The sequence below is a fragment of the Pleurodeles waltl genome, chromosome 6, assembly GCF_031143425.1.
Source record: "Pleurodeles waltl isolate 20211129_DDA chromosome 6, aPleWal1.hap1.20221129, whole genome shotgun sequence".
Lineage (NCBI taxonomy): Eukaryota > Metazoa > Chordata > Amphibia > Caudata > Salamandridae > Pleurodeles > Pleurodeles waltl.
The window spans coordinates 7,690,806-7,713,221 of NC_090445.1; the positions used below are offsets into that span (position 1 = coordinate 7,690,806).

General features: G+C 48.8%; 1 protein-coding gene across 6 annotated transcripts in view; it reads left to right on the forward strand.

Moving 5' to 3' along the window:
• Positions 1-22,416, forward strand: part of GOLGA2 (golgin A2) — a 236,504-nt gene that overhangs the window by 62,550 nt on the left and 151,538 nt on the right. For all 6 annotated transcript variants that reach the window (XM_069236974.1, XM_069236975.1, XM_069236976.1 and 3 more), the window contains 3 exons: positions 9,701-9,739; positions 18,846-18,908; positions 19,136-19,229. In XM_069236974.1, coding sequence (XP_069093075.1) covers positions 9,701-9,739; positions 18,846-18,908; positions 19,136-19,229 — 196 coding nt within the window. The remainder of the gene's footprint in view (positions 1-9,700; positions 9,740-18,845; positions 18,909-19,135; positions 19,230-22,416) is intronic.

Genomic DNA, 22,416 nt, shown 5'->3' on the forward strand with positions numbered 1-22,416 from the left:
AACCGCAAACAAGCACTGGCACATTGAATGAATTTGACACTTATAGACTTTTTTTTTTTTTTAGTAAAAAGCTGGGCTAGGTGTAACCTGATCACTTGAACTCACTGTAGGCGATCAACTCCATTCGGGAGCCAGTTAAGGCAACCAGCAGGTCCTCAAAGAAGCAATCCTAAGTCTGATCTAAGCACTTTTATCTGCTGCAGGCTTGTCCAATGTATTTGGGCCTGATGCAAGAATCAAGGACGCTGAAGATGCTCAAGGTTTGCAATGAATTCCTGTGGAGTGGTCCTGATGCAAGGGATGAAGGATGCCGAAGATGCTCAAGGTTTGCAATGGATTCCTATGGAAGTTGTCCTGATACAAGGGTGAAAGATGCTGAAGATGCTCAAGGTTTGCAATGGATTCCTGTGGAGTGGTCCTGATGCAAGGGTGAAAGATGCTGAAGATGCTCAAGGTTTGCTATGGATTCCTATGGAGTGGTCCTGATGCAAGGGTGAAGGATGGTGAAGATGCTCACGTTTGCAATGGATTCCTGTGGAGTGGCCCTAATGCAAGGGTGAAGGATGCTGAAGATGCTCAAGGTTTGCAATGGATTCCCGTGGAGTGGTCCTGATGCAAGGGTGAAGGATGCTGGAGATGCTCCAGGTTTGCAATGGATTCCTGTGGAAGTCGTCCTGATGCAAGGGTGAAGGATGCTGAAGGATGCTGTGGGTGCAACACAGTAGATGGGGTTCTTCTTGCAGGTATTCCTCAGTTCACAAAGATGGTAAAGTGTACTGGTTGCAGGGTTGATGTCCTACAAGATCCTCTCTGGTCTGGCGGAAGTCCAGTTGGTGACTATCAGTCGTTCCTGGGTCGATAACTTCCCTTCTAAGGCCCAGCAACTCTCCAATAGCACTCCTGGGCTCAGCAAACTTGGAAGCAACTCCGTGTGTTGGATCTTGGCCCTTTGGTGCTGCACTGCGGCAGTGGCAGCAACGTGAAGACTTTAGGCTACCAACTTGCCCTGCAGGCATCTTCAGCTGTTGTGTCCCTGTGCTGTGAACAGGAGGCCAGTTGGCTGGCCATTGGAGTATCTAGGTTTCGTTGGGCTCCGAAGAGAACTTCTCCTGGAGCAAGACACGGCAGGCACAGTCCCTCTTTTTGCTGTCCGTCAGCTGTGCAGTCTGTTTGCTAGCACCTCAGTGCAGCAGGTCTGTCCTCCTTCAGTCTCTCTTCCAGGTCAATTGAGATATGAAGTCCTGGTGCCAAGACTGCCTCCTTCGTGCTGGGAAATGACTCTGAGGCAGGATCCGGTTGGTAGCCAATGGGCTACCAGGTACCCTCCCTCCTGTTGACTACTTCCTGTAGTGTGTGGCACCCGGATATCCCTGGATGCACCATTCTGTCCACTCCCAAGATAGCAAGACCCTTCTCTCGTTGTGTGGACCTCACTACCCCACCCCTGGGGTGTGGCTACCTCAGGACTAAATGCCCCAGGAAGGTCCTTGGTAAAAACTGCACATTGCAACATGTCACTAATTTCGACTTGAAATTCAAGTCATCCTTAATGGAACAAGTTGTGTAATACCTTGGCGTGCCCACTTTGTTCGCACTGTTCAGGAGTTAGCGCGGCTGAGCGGTCAATGTGTGATCCTGCACTTGCCAATTAAGCCTTTCAACAGTAAAAATTCCAGTTTCTACGTTTTTACTGTCGGAACATATAAACCACATGTCCTGCTGGTGTCATATGTTGCACCCTGCCTTAGGACTCAGTAGGCCTGCCTCAGGGATGACTTACACAGATGTGCAGGGGAAGTGGAGGCTTTGAAGCCGCTTTCATTGAGAAAGTCGGACCAGCAGTGCACAGCTACTCTACTAGTCTGCAGTGGTGTACTGGGAGACTCGTTTTACTTGGGGGATCTCCAAGGTGGCACAACCTGTGCTGCAATCCCTGAGGTACCCCTCCACCATACATTACCTGGGTACCATATATTAGTAACCTACAGGTAAATTAGCCATTTCCAAGTGGGTACAGCCAATCCAACATACACTTTAGGGTTGAGACACTGGCACTGAGGTTTGTTTAGCAGGCCTCAGTCCACTCTGAGTTGAAAAACCAAGAGCATCAGTCGAAAACCCTGGGGTGTATTTCCTTACAGAGGAACAAAGGGCAAGGCTCATGTCGCTTAGTGCTAATTTGGAGGACACTAGTCAGGGCATTCAGTAAGTATCTTGGAGGACCAGGGTCAGGTTTGCTGACAAGCCACCTTACTAGTGGTAAGAAGTAGACCGAATTTGGATGTCTTAACCTTTAGCATTCCACTAATTCCAAGAACATTTACAAGGTGCAGAGCAGTGCCATTGGGAGATGATCTTGATTTGCCCCAGTGAGTAGTAAACAATTTTCGTTACGGTCTCTCCACCTGCTTCCATGACTGCAGCCTCAGTTTGTCAAAACTGAGCACTGAATTATTTGATTGCCACAGTGTGAGAAAGTAGCCTCTTTCTAGCCTTGTTACCCCCACTTTTGGCCTGTTTGTGAGTGTATGTCAGGGTGTTTTCACTGTCTCACTGGGATCCTGCTAGCCAGGGCCCATTGCTCATAGTGAAAACCCTATGTTTTCAGTACGTTTGTTATCTGTCACTGGGACCCTGCTAGTCAGGACCCCAGTGCTCATAAGTTTGTGGCCTATATGTATGTGTTCCCTGTGTGGTGCCTAACTGTCTCACTGAGGCTCTGCTAACCAGTACCTCAGTGGTTATGCTCTCTCATTTCTTTCAGATTGTCACTAACAGGCTAGTGACCAATTTTACCAATTTACATTGGCTTACTGGAACACCCTTATAATTCCCTAGTATATGTTACTAAGGTACCGAGGGTATTGGGGTTCCAGGAGATCCCTATGGGCTGCAGCATTTCTTTTGCCACCCATAGGGAGCTCTGACAATTCTTACACAGGCCTGCCACTGCAGCCTGAGTGAAATAACGTCCATGTTATTTCACAGCCATTTTACACTGCACTTAAGTAACTTATAAGTCACCTATATGTCTAACCTTTACCTGGTAAAGGTTAGGTGCAAAGTTACTTAGGGGGTCATTCTGACCCTGGCGGCCGGTGACCGCCAGGGTCACCGACCACGGGAGCACCGCCAACAGGCTGGCGGTGCTCCCAAGGGCATTCTGACCGCGGCGGTTCAGCCGCGGCCAGAAAGGGTAAACCGGCGGTCTCCCGCCGGTTTACCACTGCCCTACAGAATCCTCCATGGCGGCGGAGCGCGCTCCGCCGCCATGGGGATTCTGACAACCCCTACCGCCATCCTGTTCCTGGCGGGTCTCCCGCCAGGACCAGGATGGCAGTAGGGGGTGCCGCTGGGCCCCCGTAAGAGGGCCCCACAAAGTATTTCAGTGTCTGCAATGCAGGCACTGAAATACGCGACAGGTGCCACTGCACCCGTCGCACCCCTGCAACTCCGCCCGCTCCATTCGGAGCCGGCATCCTCGTTGCAGGGGCATTTCCGCTGGGCCGGCGGGCGCTCTTTTGGAGAGCGCCCGCCGGCCCAGCGTAAATGTAAGAATGGCCGCCGCGGTCTTTTGACCGCGGTGCGGTCATTTGTCGGCGGGACTTTGGCGGGCGGCTTCCGCCGCCCGCCAAAGTCGGAATCAGGCCCTTAGTGTGAGGGCATCCTGGCACTAGCCAAGGTGCCCCCACATTGTTCAGGGCCAATTCCCCGGACTTTGTGAGTGCGGGACACCATTACACACGTGCACTACATATAGGTCACTACCTATATGTAGCTTCACAATGGTAACTCCGAATATGGCCATGTAACATGTCTATGATCATGGAATTGCCCCCTCTATGCCATCCTGGCATAGTTGGCACAATCCCATGATCCCAGTGGTCTGTAGCACAGACCCTGGTACTGCCAAACTGCCTTTCCTGGGGTTTCACTGCAGCTGCTGCCAACCCCTCAGACAGGCTTCTGCCTTCCTGGGGTCCAGCCAGGCCTGGCCCAGGATGGCAGAACAAAGGACTTCCTCTGAGAGAGGGTGTTACACCCTCTCCCTTTGGAAAATGGTGTGAAGGCAGGGGAGGAGTAGCCTCCCCCAGCCTCTGGAAATGCTTTCATGGGCACACATGGTGCCTATTTCTGCATAAGCCAGTCTACACCGGTTCAGGGACCCCTCAGCCCTGCTCTGGCTCGAAACTGGACAAAGGAAAGGGGAGTGACCACTCCCCTGACCTGTACCTCCCCTGGGAGGTGCCCAGAGCTCCTCCAGTGTGCTCCAGACCTCTGCCATCCTGGAAACAGAGGTGCTGCTGGCACACTGGACTGCTCTGAGTGGCCAGTGCCATCAGGTGACGTCAGAGACTCCTTCTGATAGGCTCCTTCAGGTGTTGCTAGCCTATCCTCTCTCCTAGGTAGCCAAACCCTCTTTTCTGGCTATTTAGGGTCTCTGTCTCTTGGGATTCTTTAGATAACGAATGCAAGAGCTCATCCGAGTTCCTCTGCATCTCTCTCTTCACCTTCTGCCAAGGAATCGACTGCTGACCGCGCTGGAAGCCTGCAAAACTGCAACAAAGTAGCAAAGACGACTACTGCAACTCTGTAACGCTGATCCTGCCGCCTTCTCGACTGTTTTCCTGATGGTGCATGCTGTGGGGGCAGTCTGCCTCCTCTCTGCACTAGAAGCTCAGAAGAAATCTCCTGTGGGATGACTGAATCATCCCCCTGCAACCGCAGGCACCAAAGAACTGCATCACCGGTACCCTGGGTCCCCTCTCAGCACGACGAGCGAGGTCCCTTGAATCCAGCAACTCTGTCCAAGTGACTCCCACAGTCCAGTGACTCTTCAGTCCAAGTTTGGTGGAGGTAAGTCCTTGCCTCCCCACGCCAGACTGCATTGCTGGGAACCGCGACTTTTGCAGCTACTCCGGCCTCCGTGCACTTCCGGCGGAAATCCTTTGTGCACAGTCCAGCCTGGGTCCATGGCACTCTAACCTGCATTGCACGACCTCCTAAGTTGTCCTCCGGCGACGTGGGACTCCTTTGTACGACTTCGGGTGAGCACTGTTTCTCTCCACTTCGTAGTGCCTGTTCCGGCACTTCTGCAGGTGCTGCCTGCTTCTGAGAGGGCTCCTTGTCGTGCTCGACGCCCCCTCTGTCCCCAGACGCAATTGGCGACATCCTGGTCCCTCCTGGGCCACAGCAGCATCCAAAAACCCTAACCGCACGATTTGCAGCTAGCAAGGTTTGTTGGCGGTCTTTCTTCAGGAAAACCCTTCTGCACGACTCTCCACGGTGTGGGGGATCCATCCTCCAAAGGGGAAGTTCCTAGCCCTTGTCGTTCCTGCAGAATCTTCAACTTCTACTGTCCAGTAGCAGCTTCTTTGCATCCCCAGCTGGCATTTCCTGGGCATCTGCCCATCTCCGAATTACTTGTGACTTTTGGACTTGGTCCCCTTGTTCCACAGGTAACCTCGACTGGAAATCCATCGTTGTTGCATTGCTGGTTTGTGTCTTTCCTGCATTATTCCTCTAACACGACTTCTTTGTCCTTAGGGGAACTTTAGTGCACTTTGCACTCACTTTTCAGGGTCTTGGGGAGGGTTATTTTTCTTACTCTCACTATTTTCTAATAGTCCCAGCGACCTTCTACAAGGTCACATAGGTTTGGGGTCCATTCGTGGTTCGCATTCCACTTTTGGAGTATATGGTTTGTGTTGCCCCTATCCCTATGTGTTCCCTTTGCATCCTATTGTAACTATACATTGTTTGCACTGTTTTCTAAGACTATACTGCATATTTTGGTATTGTGTACATATATCTTGTGTATATTTGCTATCCTCATACTGAGGGTACTCACTGAGATACTTTTGGCATATTGTCATAAAAATAAAGTACCTTTTATTTTTAGTATATCTGTGTATTGTGTTTTCTTATGATATTGTGCAAGTGACACTAGTGGTACTGTAGGAGCTTCACTCGTCTCCTAGTTCAGCCTAAGCTGCTCTGCTAAGCTACCATTATCTATCAGCCTATGCTGCTAGACACCCTATAGACTAATAAGGGATAACTGGGCCTGGTGCAAGGTGCAAGTACCCCTTGGTACTCACTACAAGCCAGTCCAGCCTCCTACACACAGTTTGATCTTGTCCGCCTAGTATCTAATTCTGTAGGTTAGCAGTCATCACTAATCTCCTGCCATGCTTATGGGTAATGGAGTACCCACTCTGCCTCCATGTTTTACAGTGTATGATTTTTGAGTAGAGGCAAAAACGTCTGGCACGATCTTCTCCATTGACTGATTGTATGGCTTGTTTCAACATTGTGCCAAAACGCATAGCCACGCTGAATCTTGTGGAGCTGTTGGGCACTGGCTCTGAGAGATGCTGTGGCTCTTCTTGAGACTGCAGGTGCATGTCACACAGAAGCCAGTTCACGTGGAAGAAAGCTGCAATCCTAGACAAAGTATAAACATGGCCAGAAACTTCTACATGCAAAATGGCAAGGTATGGGAGAATGAAAGAGAACACTTTTGAACAAGTACTTCAACAACAGCACAGAAACGAAGAATTATAAAAAGGAGCATTGTCCTAATGGCCTGGCTAATACCTGTGAAGCTGGTCTGCAGCTTTACCAGCAGATGTGGGTGAACACCTCAGCCATGAAAAGTGTCAAATGTTTCCAAAAGTAGCACCTGTAAAAGATAACTTGTCTAAGGAAAACATTACAACTGGAAAGTGTAGCACATAATGTGCAGTGGACCAACAAAACGAAAAACTATATGGCGAGAATTTTTCTGTCTGAAGAGCAGCAAACGATTTTGTCACAAACAAGTGCACAGGTGATATGAACACACACAATGCCTGAAAGTAACTTGAGGAAACATTGCAAAGTCAAACCTTCCACGGGGGTATCAGTGAAAGCTGTGGGGCAGATGCCTTGTCTTGTTAGGACGAGCACTCTTGCTGGTGATTGCAACGTGTTAGTAGTGTTTCAGTTTCTTGTGAGAATCGAAATCTGCCTGTGGCAGCTCTCACTTTGGATCCATTCATTGGTTTTTGGCTGTTTGAGTATTTCCAAGATAGCGATAAACCCCGTCAAGTAGACGCAAGTAGAGCTTCAGTGGTGGTGTGAGCACACTGAGGCCTTGATAGTCGGAGGGACGTGGAGCGACAGGAAGTTCTGGCGAATCCACACCTGAGACAGCAGGTGAGAGCTTTGATTGTGTGGACCGTGGATGATGTTAAAGTTGTTTGGTGGTAACATCATCCACCACTGCATTCTTCAAGGCAAAATATTGCGGACGCCCAGCCTGGTGTGCAAGAGTAGTGCCTTTTAAAGACCACAGCACCACATTGGATAGAAACTAGGGAAGACACAGACTAGTTCTGTGGAAAGTATGCCAGCTATGAATGCAGGAGGCTCTATGTAGTCGCCAAGTGTGTCTGACATAGAAGGTTGAATAATGGGTAGTTGTTGACAATAACGGTGCTATAGGATGTGTGATGTGACCAAAGGCGTGAAGAGTTTGATAGATTCACTTGAGGGTCTTCTTGAAAAAAGCTAGATGCCTCTGAAGCTTTACGATCTGGAGTGGAACGTATTTAAATGGCAATGTTGGCAAGGGTTACAGGTGTAGAAGCAGCTGCCCATACTTTGGAACTTTTAGTTGAAAGAAAAGAGCAACAAAATAAATGTTAATTGGATTAACATGTGGCGGCCTCCTGGAGAGTCTGAAGATAGCACGGAGAGCCCCCGATGTCTGCTGGCCAAGTGGAAGTGTAATGGGGTCTGATCTAGGGGCTCATTGAGTTCATGAAGCAGTCTATGGGTTCACACAAAACAATGGCTGTAATCTTTGCCAATTTCTGGTAGCCCTCCAAACGAACTATGGTATTAAGTTTAACCTCAGTTATTTTAATATTCAATTATTTAGTGTACCCGTGTGGTGACCCGACACTTGGCACTCAACATATTCACAAGAGTTACCATCATTCACTCCTCTTGGCTGCAAGTCTCAGATCAGTGTGATTCTTGTGTTAGGATTTCATGGTTTACTTCAGTTATTGTTCTCCATTGGATTAATCATGCATAGTCCGTTTTTTTTAAAATCACCAATTTCTTATATTTATTTTAGATTTTTCACTTTCAGACAGGTTGCTCTATGCATTTCTGTCAAAGCGCTTCTTCAGAAACTGCATTACAAGAACCTTATAAACCAACAATTCCTGTGTTAATTCCAGACACTCATGTGAAATGAAGCAGACTGTATTCACTACGCGTGCATTAAAGCTCCCCGTGCTAGGTATGTCCTGGAACTGGAGGCACTATCCCGACTCCGGTTAATGACAGATCTCATAGAAATATACTGCTATGATTTGTCACAAAATCAGGAGATCGATGAACCTCAGTCAGACACTGCTCTTTCCCCAGGGGACTGTCCTGCCATGGTCCATAGGACAAATGCAGCAGATGCGCAAAGAATTTAATTATAATGATTGGGCTTGAACAAATGTCCTGTGCCCTGCTTGCTCGATGATGATTCCTTTTCAGAAGACACTGATGTTTGGTTGAGTGGAGGCAACCTCTCCCTTCCTTAAATCCTTCAAGTTGAAGAAAGCAAATGCTGAATAGTTCTGCTCTGTCTTAATGTGTGGGCGACAGTGATACAACATCGATGGTGTGGTGATGATAGACCTCTCGTAGACTAGGCTGATCTTATACTGGCCCTCCCTCGCTTGAAGGGCATTTGGGTTGTTTTAGAAGTGTTTGCGTGTCTCGATAAAGTAATAGACAGAAGCTGTGTGACATTTTTGGTTATAAGCCAGTGAAAGAAAAGTGTGTGTTTAAAAAAAAAAAAAAAAAAAAAAAAAAACTAAGCCTATACCCTGAACCAGATATGACATGTTGCACTCAGCATCAAATGGAGATCAAGCGTGAGTAAACACAAGTCTGGGGTTCTCTGTTCTTTGGAAGGGGGGACAGGTTTGGTGGCACCACAAGGCTGCCCCACGGAGGCCTGGCAGAAGCCCCAGCTGCCGTATAGCGAGGGCTTTAAAGCTGCCTTTTAAATGGTTATGTAATCACTCTCAAGATTGTGACTAAAATGATGGGGTCCTTGTTAAGTCCCTGCCAGTGACTTTGTAAACAAGTTTTTAGATCTTGCTTCAATTTGAATTTCATATGCAAACCTTGGTACAAGAAAGTCTGTTTGAAAAATTAAAACTTACTGGACATATGGCCCTAAATAAGAATTGTTGATGTAAGTAGTCGGTGCAGCCTGCAGCAAGAGGGCGCAAGAGGTGTTTCTGGAGGACCTCTGTCTGTGTTGCATCTTAAATCTCTGTTTTGTCCACAATTGTACATTACAAGTTAAGTAAGTCACCCTTCGCTCGTGAAGGTCTGTCCGTACAATAACAGAGTTCAGAACAAGCTTTAATAAATATGGAGACCAGGCTGAGTCTGATAAACAAACATAGCCGGAAATGGTCAATTCAGTTATTTCCTTCCAACTTTGGACTCTTGAAACTAGAAATCACTTGTTGCTTGACCTTGGTGTTGGTTACTGCGGTGCTAGGTCCACGTCTGCCTGTCCTGCTTGGCCTCTGACCACACTCATCCCCAGTTTACACTTGTGTTTTTGAATGTAAAGCAGGTTTGAAGGATCCACTTTTGCTACTAATGCTCCTGTTCTTCTCACTTCTTGCAGAAGCAGCAGAACCTCGAAGTGAGCAGTCAGTTAGAGAAGGTAAGATGCTTAATCCTGTCTTCTGGAGCTATGGTCCTAGGGAGGCAGGTTGGAGGGGGGCCAATGTGGGAACTGGAAGGAGTGGACTAGGAGAAAAGGGAGCTGTCCTCACGGTTTTTGACAGAGGGAATTCAGGGTGATCAAAGTAAGGTATAGCAAGGCATGAGGCTGAGGGGAATCGTTTGATTCAGAGCAGGGGGAGGGGGTAGAATGGAAGAACTGGAGGTAGCTACAGATGAGAAGGGGCCGGCTAGCCGGGTCCTGAAGGGAACAAGTGGGGAGTGCAAGAGAAGATAAAGGGGCTGGCCACAAGCTCTCTAGAAGCGACGCTGCACAGTGACCAAAGGACAGCTTAGAAAAAGAGGCTTAAGGGAGCGAGTGAGCTGCTTGTGTTCAGAGCAGGAGGAAAAGAGCAAAAGAACCCAAGAGGAAACTGGGAAGAGAGGGTCCCTGAATGGAAAGTGTCGGGAGTGAAGGAGAAGAAAATGGAAGTGGCCTCAAGCTCTTCATAGCCGACACTGCACATGACCCAAGGACATCGCAGAAGAAGAGGCTAAAGGGAGCGAGTGAGCTGCTTGTCTTCATAGCGGGAGAAAGGGCAGGATGGAAGGACTAAGGGTTGCTACAGAGAGGAAGATCAGAGAGCTTTCATTGGGGCCTCACAGTGAGGGCTGCACTACGACTCAAGGTGGCTACAGTGTGGTGGGTAAGATGGAGAGAGTAATCAAACGAGAGCAGCTTTGTGGGCACGGATGAGTAAGAGGAGACTGAAAGGAGCTGGCCTGCTTGGAAACTAAATGTGGAGGGGCATATGTGAGGTTAACTCTGTCTCCCCTTCCTCTCTTCGAAGCCTCTTCCTCTACAACTTCCACCCTCATCTTTCCACTCACTCCTCCCTCTGTTCTCTCAATATCTTTGTTCTTTCTCCCTTTGTCTCTCTTACTTCCTCCTCATTTGACATCCCCCTTCTCTTCCTCCTCTCCCTCTCCTCATCTAACCCTCTCCCACAGCACCTTCCTTGCCCTACTCCTCCACTTCACATCCACTCCTCTTCTCACCTGCTCTGCTCTCTTCAGTTTTTCGCCCCACCCTGCTCCAGCTCTTCCAAACTTATCTTTCTTCGATCCCTACCACTTTTCAAGCTTGGATCTCTCCCTTACACCCCTCTCGTTTCCCTCTGCTCGTCACCAACTTTCTTCCTTTACTCTACTCACTCCACTTTTTTTGCATCCCTTCCCCCTCATACTGTTCTGCTCACCTCCACCACACCTCCTTCACCTTCTCTCTACTACTTGCTCAGTCCCTGTCTTTCTCCTCCTCTAGTCCTCCCCACTGCTCTTGCTCCTCCTCGTCTTGCTCGTTCGTACAGGACCTCCTTTACCATCCTACCCACTCCCTCTCATTCTGCTTCTCCTGAAGCTCCCTTGTCGTCCTCTGCCAGTGCAGCAAACATTGCATTTGCCGTCTAGTCTGTTACCTGTGCAATCATTGTGTCCGTGCAGCTCTATGTAAAAAGATGTCATACTCCTCAGTGCCATATAGAGTTGTTAAATAATGTAAGAGGGGACAGGTTTGGTGGCATTGCATCGTGAGGCGCCATGATCAAAGAGCACGGAAGGGGAAGCGGTGATGGCGGAGTCTAGAACGGGGTGGGCCAGGAGGACTTTGCTAGATGTTGGTCATTGACCTAAAAAGTCTGAGATGGAAACGGTGAAGAAAGGAGGAGTCCTTATCTTGGGTTCCCAGTGCAGTATATGTAATACCTGTTGTTGATTACCGCTGGTGTGCTGGGAGGACAATACTGTACACTCAAACTGAATAACCAACTCCTGCCCCTTAGCACTTGACGTGCTCTTGGTAGCACTGTCTAGCAGTGACAGCTTACACCGAGAAGGTTGGCGTGGGGTTAAGAAAGTCGAAAACAGTGTGGCACATCCAAGAACAAGTAATAATTCCAATGCACAGACAGTTCTTTGTAGAAAATGTGCTTATCTGCAGCTAGGTAAAGATTTTACAGCTTGAGCACAGATAGATCGAAAAACACCTTCTGGGCCAGAGAAACAAACTGAACCATTTTCTAGCTCTTTTTCGCTTTAAAAGATCATCACATTTTGTCCTGTCACTGTTAGTATTCTGTGAGGGATGGTCTGGTTGTGCTTGAGTTCTCTTGGGGTGTTCAGTGTAATGTCCTTCAGACTGTCATGCAAATGGTTCAAAAACTTTAGCTGAGGGTTTTGAGGTATCGGTATGGAGTACTTGCAGGTGGTGCCGTAGCCTGTAATCACAAACTTGAGATGTGACAGTCACAGTCCTGCTTTCAGTCCCAAAAGCCCACGCCTAAAGAACGGAGTGCTTGTAGGAGGTTGGTGTGGTGTGTGGTGAACGTCTATGGTGTTATCACTTAATACTAGGTCCAGGTATCCCCTAATACTGAGGTGTAGTCAGTGTCTAGGAAGCTCTGGCTCTCTAGAGGAAGCTGTGAATGAGCAGCCAAGACTTACCTAGGAGACGTGCAAAGCTCATGCAATACCACTACACTCACACTGCATTCACACACATGAAAGAAAAACGTTCAGTATTACAAAAATAATGGTACTTTATTAGGGTAACACAAATACTAGCATACTGAATAGGCAGTTCGCCAACTGGATGTAGGTAAACATACTATTATATACACATTAGCGATTGGTAAATAGCATTGAAACAATGAGGATTGGTAAACGCAATAGCTAATAGTGAGGCCCTAGGGGAGGGCCAAACCATATACTAAAAAAGTGGAATGTGAAAGGCAGGCCCCCACCCAAGGAAGTGGAATCAGTAGAGGGGAGCTAGTGGAACTAGGAACCCAAGGGGATGAGTACCAGAGTGACACCCAGCGACCAGGAGAGCAGAGGTAAGTACCTGGTTTTCCCCAAAACCAACAAAAGGACTTTGGAAAAGGATTATACAAGACTCAACCAAGAGTGGAAGAAACCAAAGGTGGATCCTGACAGAAGAGGACCTGAGAAGGAAGGGGATCGAGTCCAGTTCGTAATGGAGTGTCTGGTTGTGGCAGCAGCCACTACCCATCCTTCTGTGGCTGCTGGACCAGGTTAATGGTGGATGAAGAAAGCCAGCAGTGCAGCACCGGAGATAAAGAGAAGTCCCAGGTGTGATGCAAGTGGTATCCCATGCCAGCGGTCGAGATGCAGTCGGTTAGTAGTGCTGGAAGACCACCAACAAGCCTTGGTAAATGCAAGAGGTGGAGAAGAAGGTTTGCAAGGCTGAAAAGGACCAGCAAGGTCGAGGTGACTCGACCCAAGGAAGGGAGTCCAAGGCAACCCACAGCAGTCGGAAGAGTCACAAGAAGTGGAGGCAGCCAACACAGGCAACCGACAGACAGCAGGCACGGGAGTCACAGTGAGGCCCACTCAGCACACTTTAAGAGGAGTCCCACGTCGCTGGACAGCAGGCAGGAGACTGCTTTGCAGGAAGGACTACTGGGGGCCGTGGCCACACAGAGCCTGAAGATCCCTTGGAGGAGGAGCAAACAAACCTTTGTAGCTGCAAGAGTCGCGGTGCAGAGGGGTACTGTCCTGCAGGGAGAGGCAAGGGCTTACCGTCTCCCAAGTTGGACAGCTGGTAGAGGGGTCCAAAGGGACCACTCCAGACCACCACCGTGGTGCAGGATCCACACGGTTCTAGAGGGGAGCACATCCACGCATCCAGTCGTTGTTGCATTTGGTGCCTGCAGATGCAGGAAAGTGACTTCTTCAATCCAAGGGAGATTCCTTCTTACTTGTTGTGCAATCTGAAGACTCGCCGCTCTCAGAGGATGCACAACTGGGGAAATGTTGCAGTTGCTGGAAGGAGCGGGAGAAACAATGTTGCAGAGCAGTCGCAGTCACCGACGACATCCGAACCCTGCTGGACAACGGAGAAACAACCGCCCTCATCCTCCTTGACCTCTCAGCTGCCTTCGACACCGTCTGCCACCGCACTCTAATAACCCGCCTCCGCTCCACCGGTATACAAGGACAGGCCCTGGACTAGATCATTTCTTTCCTCTCGGACCGATCCCAAAGAGACTACCTCCCGCCCTTCCGCTCGGAACCCACCGAGATCATCTGCGGTGTCCCACTAGGCTCCTCGCTCAGCCCTACGCTCTTCAATGTCTACATGAGCCCCCTCGCCGACATCGCTCGCAAACACAACATCATGTCCTACGCCGACGACACCCAGCTGATGCTCTCCCTCACCAAAGACCCAGCCACCGCCAAAGCCAACCTACAGGATGGAATGAAAGACGTCGCAGAATGGATGAAGCTCAGCCGCCTGAAGCTGAATTCAGACAAGACGGAAGTCCTCATCCTCGGAAACTCCCCGTCCGCCTGGGACGACTCTTGGTGGCCCACGGCCCTGGGCACCGCACCGACCCCTTCAGACCACGCATGCAACCTCGGATTCATCCTGGACTCCCTTCTCACCATGACCAAGCAAGTCAACGCTGTCTCGTCCTCTTGCTTCATACACTTCGCATGCTCCGAAAGATCTTCCGCTGGATCCCCGCCGACACCAGAAAAACTGTGACCCACGCCCTCGTGACAATTCGCCTGGACTACGGAAACACCCTATACGCAGGAACCACCGCAAAACTTCAGAACTGTCTTCAGCGCATACAAAACGTTTCTGCACGCCTCATCCCCGATGCACCCTGCCACTGCCACATCTCCGCCCACCTGCACTGACTACCCGTCAACAAAAGGATCACCTTCAGGCTCCTCACCCACGCACACAAAGCCCTCCACAACAAAGGCCCCAAATACCTCAACAGCCACCTCGCCTTCTACACGCCCACCCGTCAACTTCGCTCTACCAGCCTCGCCGCCGTCCCTCGCATCCGCCGAACCAACGCTGGAGGGAAATCCTTCTCCTACCTGGCAGCCAAGACGTGGAATTCCCTCCCTACCCACCTCAGGACTACCCAGGACCACCTCGCCTTCAGGAAGCGCCTCAAGGACCTGGCTCTTCGAGCAGCAGTGACCCCCCAACCCCTCTTAGCGCCTTGAGACCCTCACGGGTGAGTAGCGCGCTCTATAAATACCATGATTGATTGATTGATTGAGTTGTTGCAGATTGTTGGTTCCTGGAGGGTCCAATTGCAGTCTCAGTGGCCAGAAGAGTCCTGGTTGACTCTTGCACATCAAATCCCAGGACCTGCCAAAGAGGGAGACCCTAAATAGCCCAGGAAGGGGGATTGGTCACCTAGCAGGGTGACCACCTATCAGCGGGTGGCAGCAGCGCAGACTGCCTGGAGAACCCTAGAAGACTGATAGGAGCAATGCTGGGGGTCCTCCAAGGAGCCTCCAGAGTGTATGGAATCATACAATCAATACTGGCAAAAGTATTGGTGTATGATTCCGACATGTTTCATACCAAACATGCCCAGGTTTGGAGTTACCATCATTTAATGGCTTCCCTGCACTTGCAAAGTCCATTGTAATGGAGCTGGATTTCGTAGCAGAACCTCTGCTCATGCTGGTGTGCCCTTACACATAGGTACTTGTACCCTACCCTCTGGGCTAGGAGGGCCTGCCATAGGGGTGACTTGGAGTGATCTGCAGTGAAAGGGTGCATGCACTTAACGCAGGCTGCAATGGAAGGCCTGCAGACACATTTTGCATTGGTTCCTATGGATGGTACAATACATGCTGCAGCCCGGGGAACCCCTGATGCCCCTATGCCCTGGGTACCTAAGTACCATATACTAGGGACTTACAGGGGGTCACCAGTGTACCAATTGTGGGGTGTGCAAAGTCATAAGTAACCAGTTTTAGAGGGAGAGAGCACAATCACTGGGGTCCAGATTAGCAGAATTCCAGTGAAAACAGTCAACACTCAATGACAGTAGGCAAATGTGGGAGTAACCATGCCAAAAGAGGGTACTTTCCTATAGTGCTGAACTGCAGCCTTGTTGTAAGTACCTCCTAGGACTCTTCCTAGTGGTGTCCCAGGGTGTTGGATTTGGAGAACATAGCCATTTTATTTTCCATTCGAGATGGTGGAAGGTCAGGATGCCTTATGTGGTCAGAGGGGAAAGAGGGCGTGTAGTCTGAGACCTCCGACCACAGTCAAGATATTCAGATGTGAAGGATGCCTACGCTGTGCAAAGTCTGGAGCTGACCAGGACCAAGGACGCCCAGCTGCGGCATCAGCCGGTGCTACCTCTGTAACCATAAAGGTTTTAGGAATTGTGGTGACCCCCTCTGACCGATGACAAGACTTCTCAAACCTCCCACAGACAGCTTGGGGTCCCTCCTCTAGGCTGAGCCAGCATCATCTTCGACCCTTCCTGCACCCTTCTACGACCGAGGGATGCAGGAAGGGTCTAGGGCGATGCCGCCTTGCCCTTTCTGAGGGAGATGGAGTGGCTTCTTGATGTAGTGGTGGTGATGGTTCCAGGACTGGAAAGATCTCATGGTTCTTGAATGATCTTTCTACATTGCTGTATCCTCTGAGGTAATCCCTCCAGTCAGTTGAATCTTTGTGTTTGGAGGATCATGTCATTTTCTCCTGGGGGGGTGCACTCCAGCTCTTCATGTCCAAAAGTAAGCTGAGCATGGCTGTGGGCTCACTTTAGAGGCCGAATGTGGAGATGCACACCTACGTGCTTTCGCAGACAAGCATCTACACGCACGTGCAGAATCACAGCTCCATGCAAGGGCAGACTCTTCTACACACATGCAGGCACAGACCCACCTACACATGCATTGACGCCTGCATGAAGGTGTATGCACACTCTTACAGCCATGCACAGGCACACGTTTATAGGCACATGCATGCATACATATACACGCAGGCACAGATACAATCAGACACACCCTTACATGCAGGGACAGGCAGACATGCTCAAGTGCACATGCTTACACTCACCTACCTACATGAACACACAGACAAACATAAACACTTGTTCTCTCCCTCCCAATGTCAGGAAGGTACACGAGCGCCAGTTTCATGAGTCTGAACCAACTGCAGTCAACAGAACCTTTAAGCATTCCAGCTCCCACACGAATACAGATTAAAAAATTACACTATCCCAGGCTAAGAATTACGCCCGAGCATTGGCATGGTAGTTATCCTGACAAAAGCCATGCTCTTTGGGCTCTGCTTCTGAGCCCACCGTTAATGTCTTGAAGTTCTAGAAACAGGAGAACACTTTAATGATTGTTGAGCTCACTGCGGGGCATGCACCTGACAGAGAAAGTACTGCAACACAATGCTACAGCTTCACAAAGCTGTTTGGGGACGTTCTTCCTAACGACAGATGAAGAATCCCACCTGCACTCTGGATTAATTTTTCTAACCAGGCATTGACATGTACAGAGGTGCTAAATGAAGCTTTACACCTTGCCCAGATGGGAAATATTTAACATGTCCCAGTGAAGTTAATGAATCTCACCTATGAGAGCTGTACATCTGAAGAGATCTTTTGGCAAGGGTCTTTCTGTGTCTTTCTCACTGCCCGTCCCTGGCCGTCCCAACAAGAGGTCCATGTAGGACGTTCTCTTCCTCCTGAAGTGAAAAGTTTGAGAGAGATTCATGTAATCTTTCTGTGCAGAATGTCCTTACAGCACTCTGTAGTCTTCCCTCATAGATGTTCCTAATATGATGGTCTCTCTGATTCTCCCACCTGTGCATTGTTGTGCAGTGTTCTCCATGGTCCCCTCTATTGTCTACTCGATGTATCTGATCCGTGGTCTCTCTGATTCTCCCAGCCATGCATTGTTGTTCAGTGTTCTCAGTAGTCATCTCTACTGTCTACTCTATGCATCTGATCTGTGGTCTCTGTGATTCTCCCACCTGTACATTATTGTGCAGTGTTCTCCATGGTCCCCTCTACTGTCTACTCGATGCATCTGATCCGTGGTCTCTCTGATTCTCCCAGCCATGCATTGTTGTTTAGTGTTCTCAGTAGTCATCTCTACTGTCTACTCTATGCATCTGATCTGTGGTCTCTGTGATTCTCCCACCTGTACATTGTTGTGCAGTGTTCTCCATGGTCCCCTCTACTGTCTACTCGATGCATCTGATCCGTGGTCTCTCTGATTCTCCCACCTGAGCATTGTTGTGCAGTGTTCTCCGTGGTCCCCTCTGTCTGACTGTATCTGATCTGTTGCTTCTCAGATTCTCCCACCTGTGCATTGTTGTGCAGTGTTCTCCCTGGCCCCCTTTGTCTGACTGTATCTGATCTGTTGTCTCTCTGATTCTTCCACCTGTGCATTGTTCTGCAGTGTTCTCCGTGGTCCTCTCTACTGTCTACTCGATGTATCTGATCTGTGGTCTTTGCTTGCTGAATTTGTTTGTTGGCTGTTCGCCGTTGTGCCCCTTGCTGACATTCTTTATTTCTCCCATCTTGAGGTTCTGATCCGTATGGTATTCTACGTGCTCATACTGTCTGAAGTTGTGTCTGTGACATTCTTTGTTAAACTTACTGTTGTGGAATAAGTCTTTCTGTGTGTCCTTTTTGTCATCTGCTTTGACAGATTGTTGTATGACATTCCTTCTCTTCCTCCTTCAATTGTTGTTTCTTGTCTCTATGGTCTCGAGTTTCTTCAGTGTCCTTATATGTTGTTCTCCCTCAGGGCCTGTGCAACGTCCATTTGTCTGCCTCGCTGAGCATTTGTTTGTGTCCTTCTCCTGGATCCTTTCTTGCCAAGCATGTCATTTGAACGTTTCTGTTGTGTTTCTTGTGCAGGCCAGGCTTGCAGCACCCCCTGTGACTACCCCTTGTGCCATTCTCCTGGACGTATGTAAAGTCCCTCTGTTCCATGAATGCACTCAGCTCGGAGTCAGGAAGCCGAATGTGATTCTAAGACCGACTCACTCAGGCCATTGTCGATGTCGTGTTATTTAGGAGCTCCTTGCCTGTTTCCACAGACTGCCCATCTTTCGTTGCTTATGCACAGTGCCCTGGCTTCGTCAGCACTACAGCAGCTTCATTGCATGCATTCAGTTTCCTGCTCCATCGGGGAGGGCACCACCTGCCTCTTGTTTATGCAGTCAGTGATTATTCTGTTTAATGTGCTAAATGGGAATCATTTAAACTGATGTCGGGTTTCTTTCACAGGAAAGGAAAGGATTTGAACAGCGGTTCACCAAAGAGCAAGGGGCACTCCGAGAACAACTGCAGGTTACTTCATCTCACTTTTTGTTTCAGGTGCTGGGGAGGGAGGGGAGAGACTGTGCATTGCTGAAGTTTATCCATCCTTCTCTGTCCATTGGCTCAAGTACTCTGACTCACTCATGCAGTCACGCCTTTCCAGTTGATTGTATTTTTCCTGCTGCTGCCACCCCACCCCCACCCCTCTCCTCTCCTTTCTTGATCTTGGATCAAGTCTTTTTGCTTTGTTCTTTTAGGTTCATATTCAAACAATTGGAATTCTGGTTTCTGAGAAGTCTGAACTGCAGACAGCTCTATCCCATACGCAGCAGGCAGCACGACAAAAGGCTGGTAGGAACTTTCAGTCCTTGATGGATTTGTTTTGTATATATGAAATCATCCTTCAGGTTGATAGAATCACAGTAGAAATTTGTAATTAGTCTCAAAGCTTCATCAGTAAAGGCCATAAATCCTGTGTATTTATCCTAATTTTTCTTCTGCCCCTTACAGAGTTTGTTAGATGCTTACACTAAGACATAGAAGCTTTTAAATCATTGGAAGTCTGTACAGTGCTTAATGCAGTGTGTTTTAAACAGGTGTAGGTAGGCCTTGTGCAGGTGGTTGCAGTAACTGCAAAACTATTCAAGCGTGTTTAGTTTGTAGCATGAAGCATCCACATATGTAGACAGAGTTCTCAATTTTTTTATCCATTCCACCTCGGTTTGCATACACTGCCCTTTACGGAGTTTTTCATTAGTTGTGTTTTTTTTTTATAAACAACTTTTATTTAGTTTTCAGAAGGAAGGTCAAAAACAGGACAACTGGCCTCTGAGGCCAGCACGACGACACGAACAAGCGGGCACTTCACAGTAGTTAACAGCCAGTGGGCTCAGAGCCCCAAAGAGTGTTCATGGTAATTGTCCCAACCACTTCCCCATACTTTATCGTGTTTGTGGGGACAGCCCCGAGCTTCATAGAACAGTTTCTCTTGTCTTGCACACCAGTTAACCCCCACCGTCGCCCTCTCGACACGGTAGGTGGTGTATGTGATTTCCGTCCAGTTGCAATGTCTCTTTTAGCCACCATCAAGGCAGTTCTTACGAACGTTCGGACAGTTTGTGTGCCCCCTATACCTTCCATAACTCCTAGCAGAACCACTAATGGGGACAGAGGGACCTCCCAACCCAATACCTCTGCAAGCTTGCTCAGCAGTACAGTGCAATACTGCAAAATTAGAGGGCTTATCAGTCATGTGAAAGAAATCCACGGGGGCTTGTGCGCATCAGGGACCAATGGTGGTCCCAAAGGAGCTCCGCGCGGTGTAACTTAGCTGATGAAAGATATCCCCCATATAGGTAATATAATTGTACCAGTTGTAGACGAGACAACATGGTTATAGTTCTGGGCGCCATTAAGGCATCACGCCAGTCTTCATCCTTAAAGGGTCCCAGCCATTGTTCCCATGGCCCTCTGATGTGGTTCAAGTTACCTTGTGCAATATTAATGAACATTGTATATATTTGCAACACTTCCGCCCCCAAGTGCTTCCATCAGAAAATTGGCTGACTGTATTCAGGGATGGAGTCAGTGGGAAAGGTGTATATGTAGAGCATGGCGGAGTTGAAAATATTTGTAAAATTTAGTGTAGTTTGTAGACCTTGAAAGGACTACATGCGTGCTCCCGCCCACACATCACCTAGATGGGAGATACCCAACAGGTCCCATTCGTCAAAACCTTGCAGTGCTGCAGAGTCTCTGAGCCAGGTGCCCAGCTGAAGGGGTGTCTGCATAGTTGGGGGTGTTAGTCCATGCTATTAAAACCACTCTAGTCACCAAGTCCATACTACTAGGTATCAGGAAGCCATAGAACCAATCAAGTATCTGAGGAAAGCTAAGAAAGGTAAGCTTGAGTTGTTACGCTGGGTCTAACCACCCCTGTTAAACCAGTCATGTATAGCTAGGAGCTGAGTGCCAAGTAATACAGATAAAGGTTAGTCATACCCAGCCATTCCCTCCCCCATCATAATGGCCCCTCTGACAGTGCACAATTCGATAATAGGAGCTATGCCAAAGGAACAACATTGAAGCTGTATCCAAGGCACAGAACCAAGAGAACCGTGGGAAGATTTTTATCTAGGGACCGCCATCGCGCCAGATCTGCCCGAGCTAATTTTTTTGGTCATTGGGGTGAGATTCAGGGTTCAGGTCGATTCGGAAAGGAGAGCCACCCAGATATTTAAAGTTCAGCTGGCGAATGGGCACTGCCTCTTGCCTGGCGAAGCAGTCTCAGGACAGTGTCAGGGGTACCAATACCGACTTTGATGGATTCATGCGGAGCCCAGAGGCCTCCTCAAAGCATCGAAGAAGTTGAAAACAGTGTGGACCACTGGTGATGGGGTCCGCCAAGTAAAGGATGTTGTCCGCATAGAGGGCTATGCAGTCCTCATGATCACAGCCACAATTCCATCCATGAAAAAGAGGATCACCTCTTATCAATTGTGCAGGTGGTTCAACTGTCTGGGCGTAAAGGATAGGGGAGAGGGGGCAGCCCTTACAGGCCCCCGATAAATTGGGAATGTGTGGGAGAGGGTTCCAATAATTTAGACACCGGCTGTGGGATTTACATAAAAAGCCTGTACCAGTCTACGAAAACAAGGTCCAATGCCAGTCCGACATAAGACCAACTGCAAGTACCTCCACTCCACTGTGTCGAACGCCTTCTCAAAAATTGATTTAAAAAAAAATAGGGCAAGATCAGAAAGCAGTCACTGACGGTGAGCCAAGGCCACATGAAGTCGACAAATACAGTGTCTCGTACCACGGTTTGCCATGAACCCGCATTGGTCAGGATGAACTAGTATTGGCCACACTCTTTTTAGATGGGTGTAAGGAAATGGCTCCCTGTTGCAATTACCCCCCACTTTTTGCCTAATAGTGATGCTGACTTGACTGAGAAGTGTTCTGGGACCCTGCTAACCAGGCCCCAGCACCAGTGTTCTTTCACCTAAAATGTACCATTGTCTCCACAATTGGCACAACCCTGGCACCCAGGTAAGTCCATTGTAACTGGTACCCCTGGTACCAAGGGCCTGATGCCAGGGAAGGGCTGCAGCATGTCTTATGCCACCCTAGGGACCCCTCACTCAGCACAGACACACTGCTTGCCAGCTTGTGTGGGCTGGTGGGGAGAAAATGACTAAGTCGACATGGCACTCCCCTCAGGGTGCCATGCCAACCTCACACTGCCTGTGGCATAAGTAAGTCACCCCTCGAGTAGGCCTTACAGCCCTAAGGCAGGGTGCACTATACCACAGGTGAGGGCATAGCTGCATGAGCAATATGCCCCTACAGTGTCTAAGTCTATTTTTAGACATTGTAAGTACAGTGTGGCCATATTAAGTATATAGTCTGGGAGTTTGTCAAAAATGAACTCCACAGCTCCATAATGGCTACACTGAATACTGGGAAGCTTGGTATTAAACTTCTCAGAATAATAAACCTACACTAATGCCAGTGTTGGATTTATTTAAAAAATGCA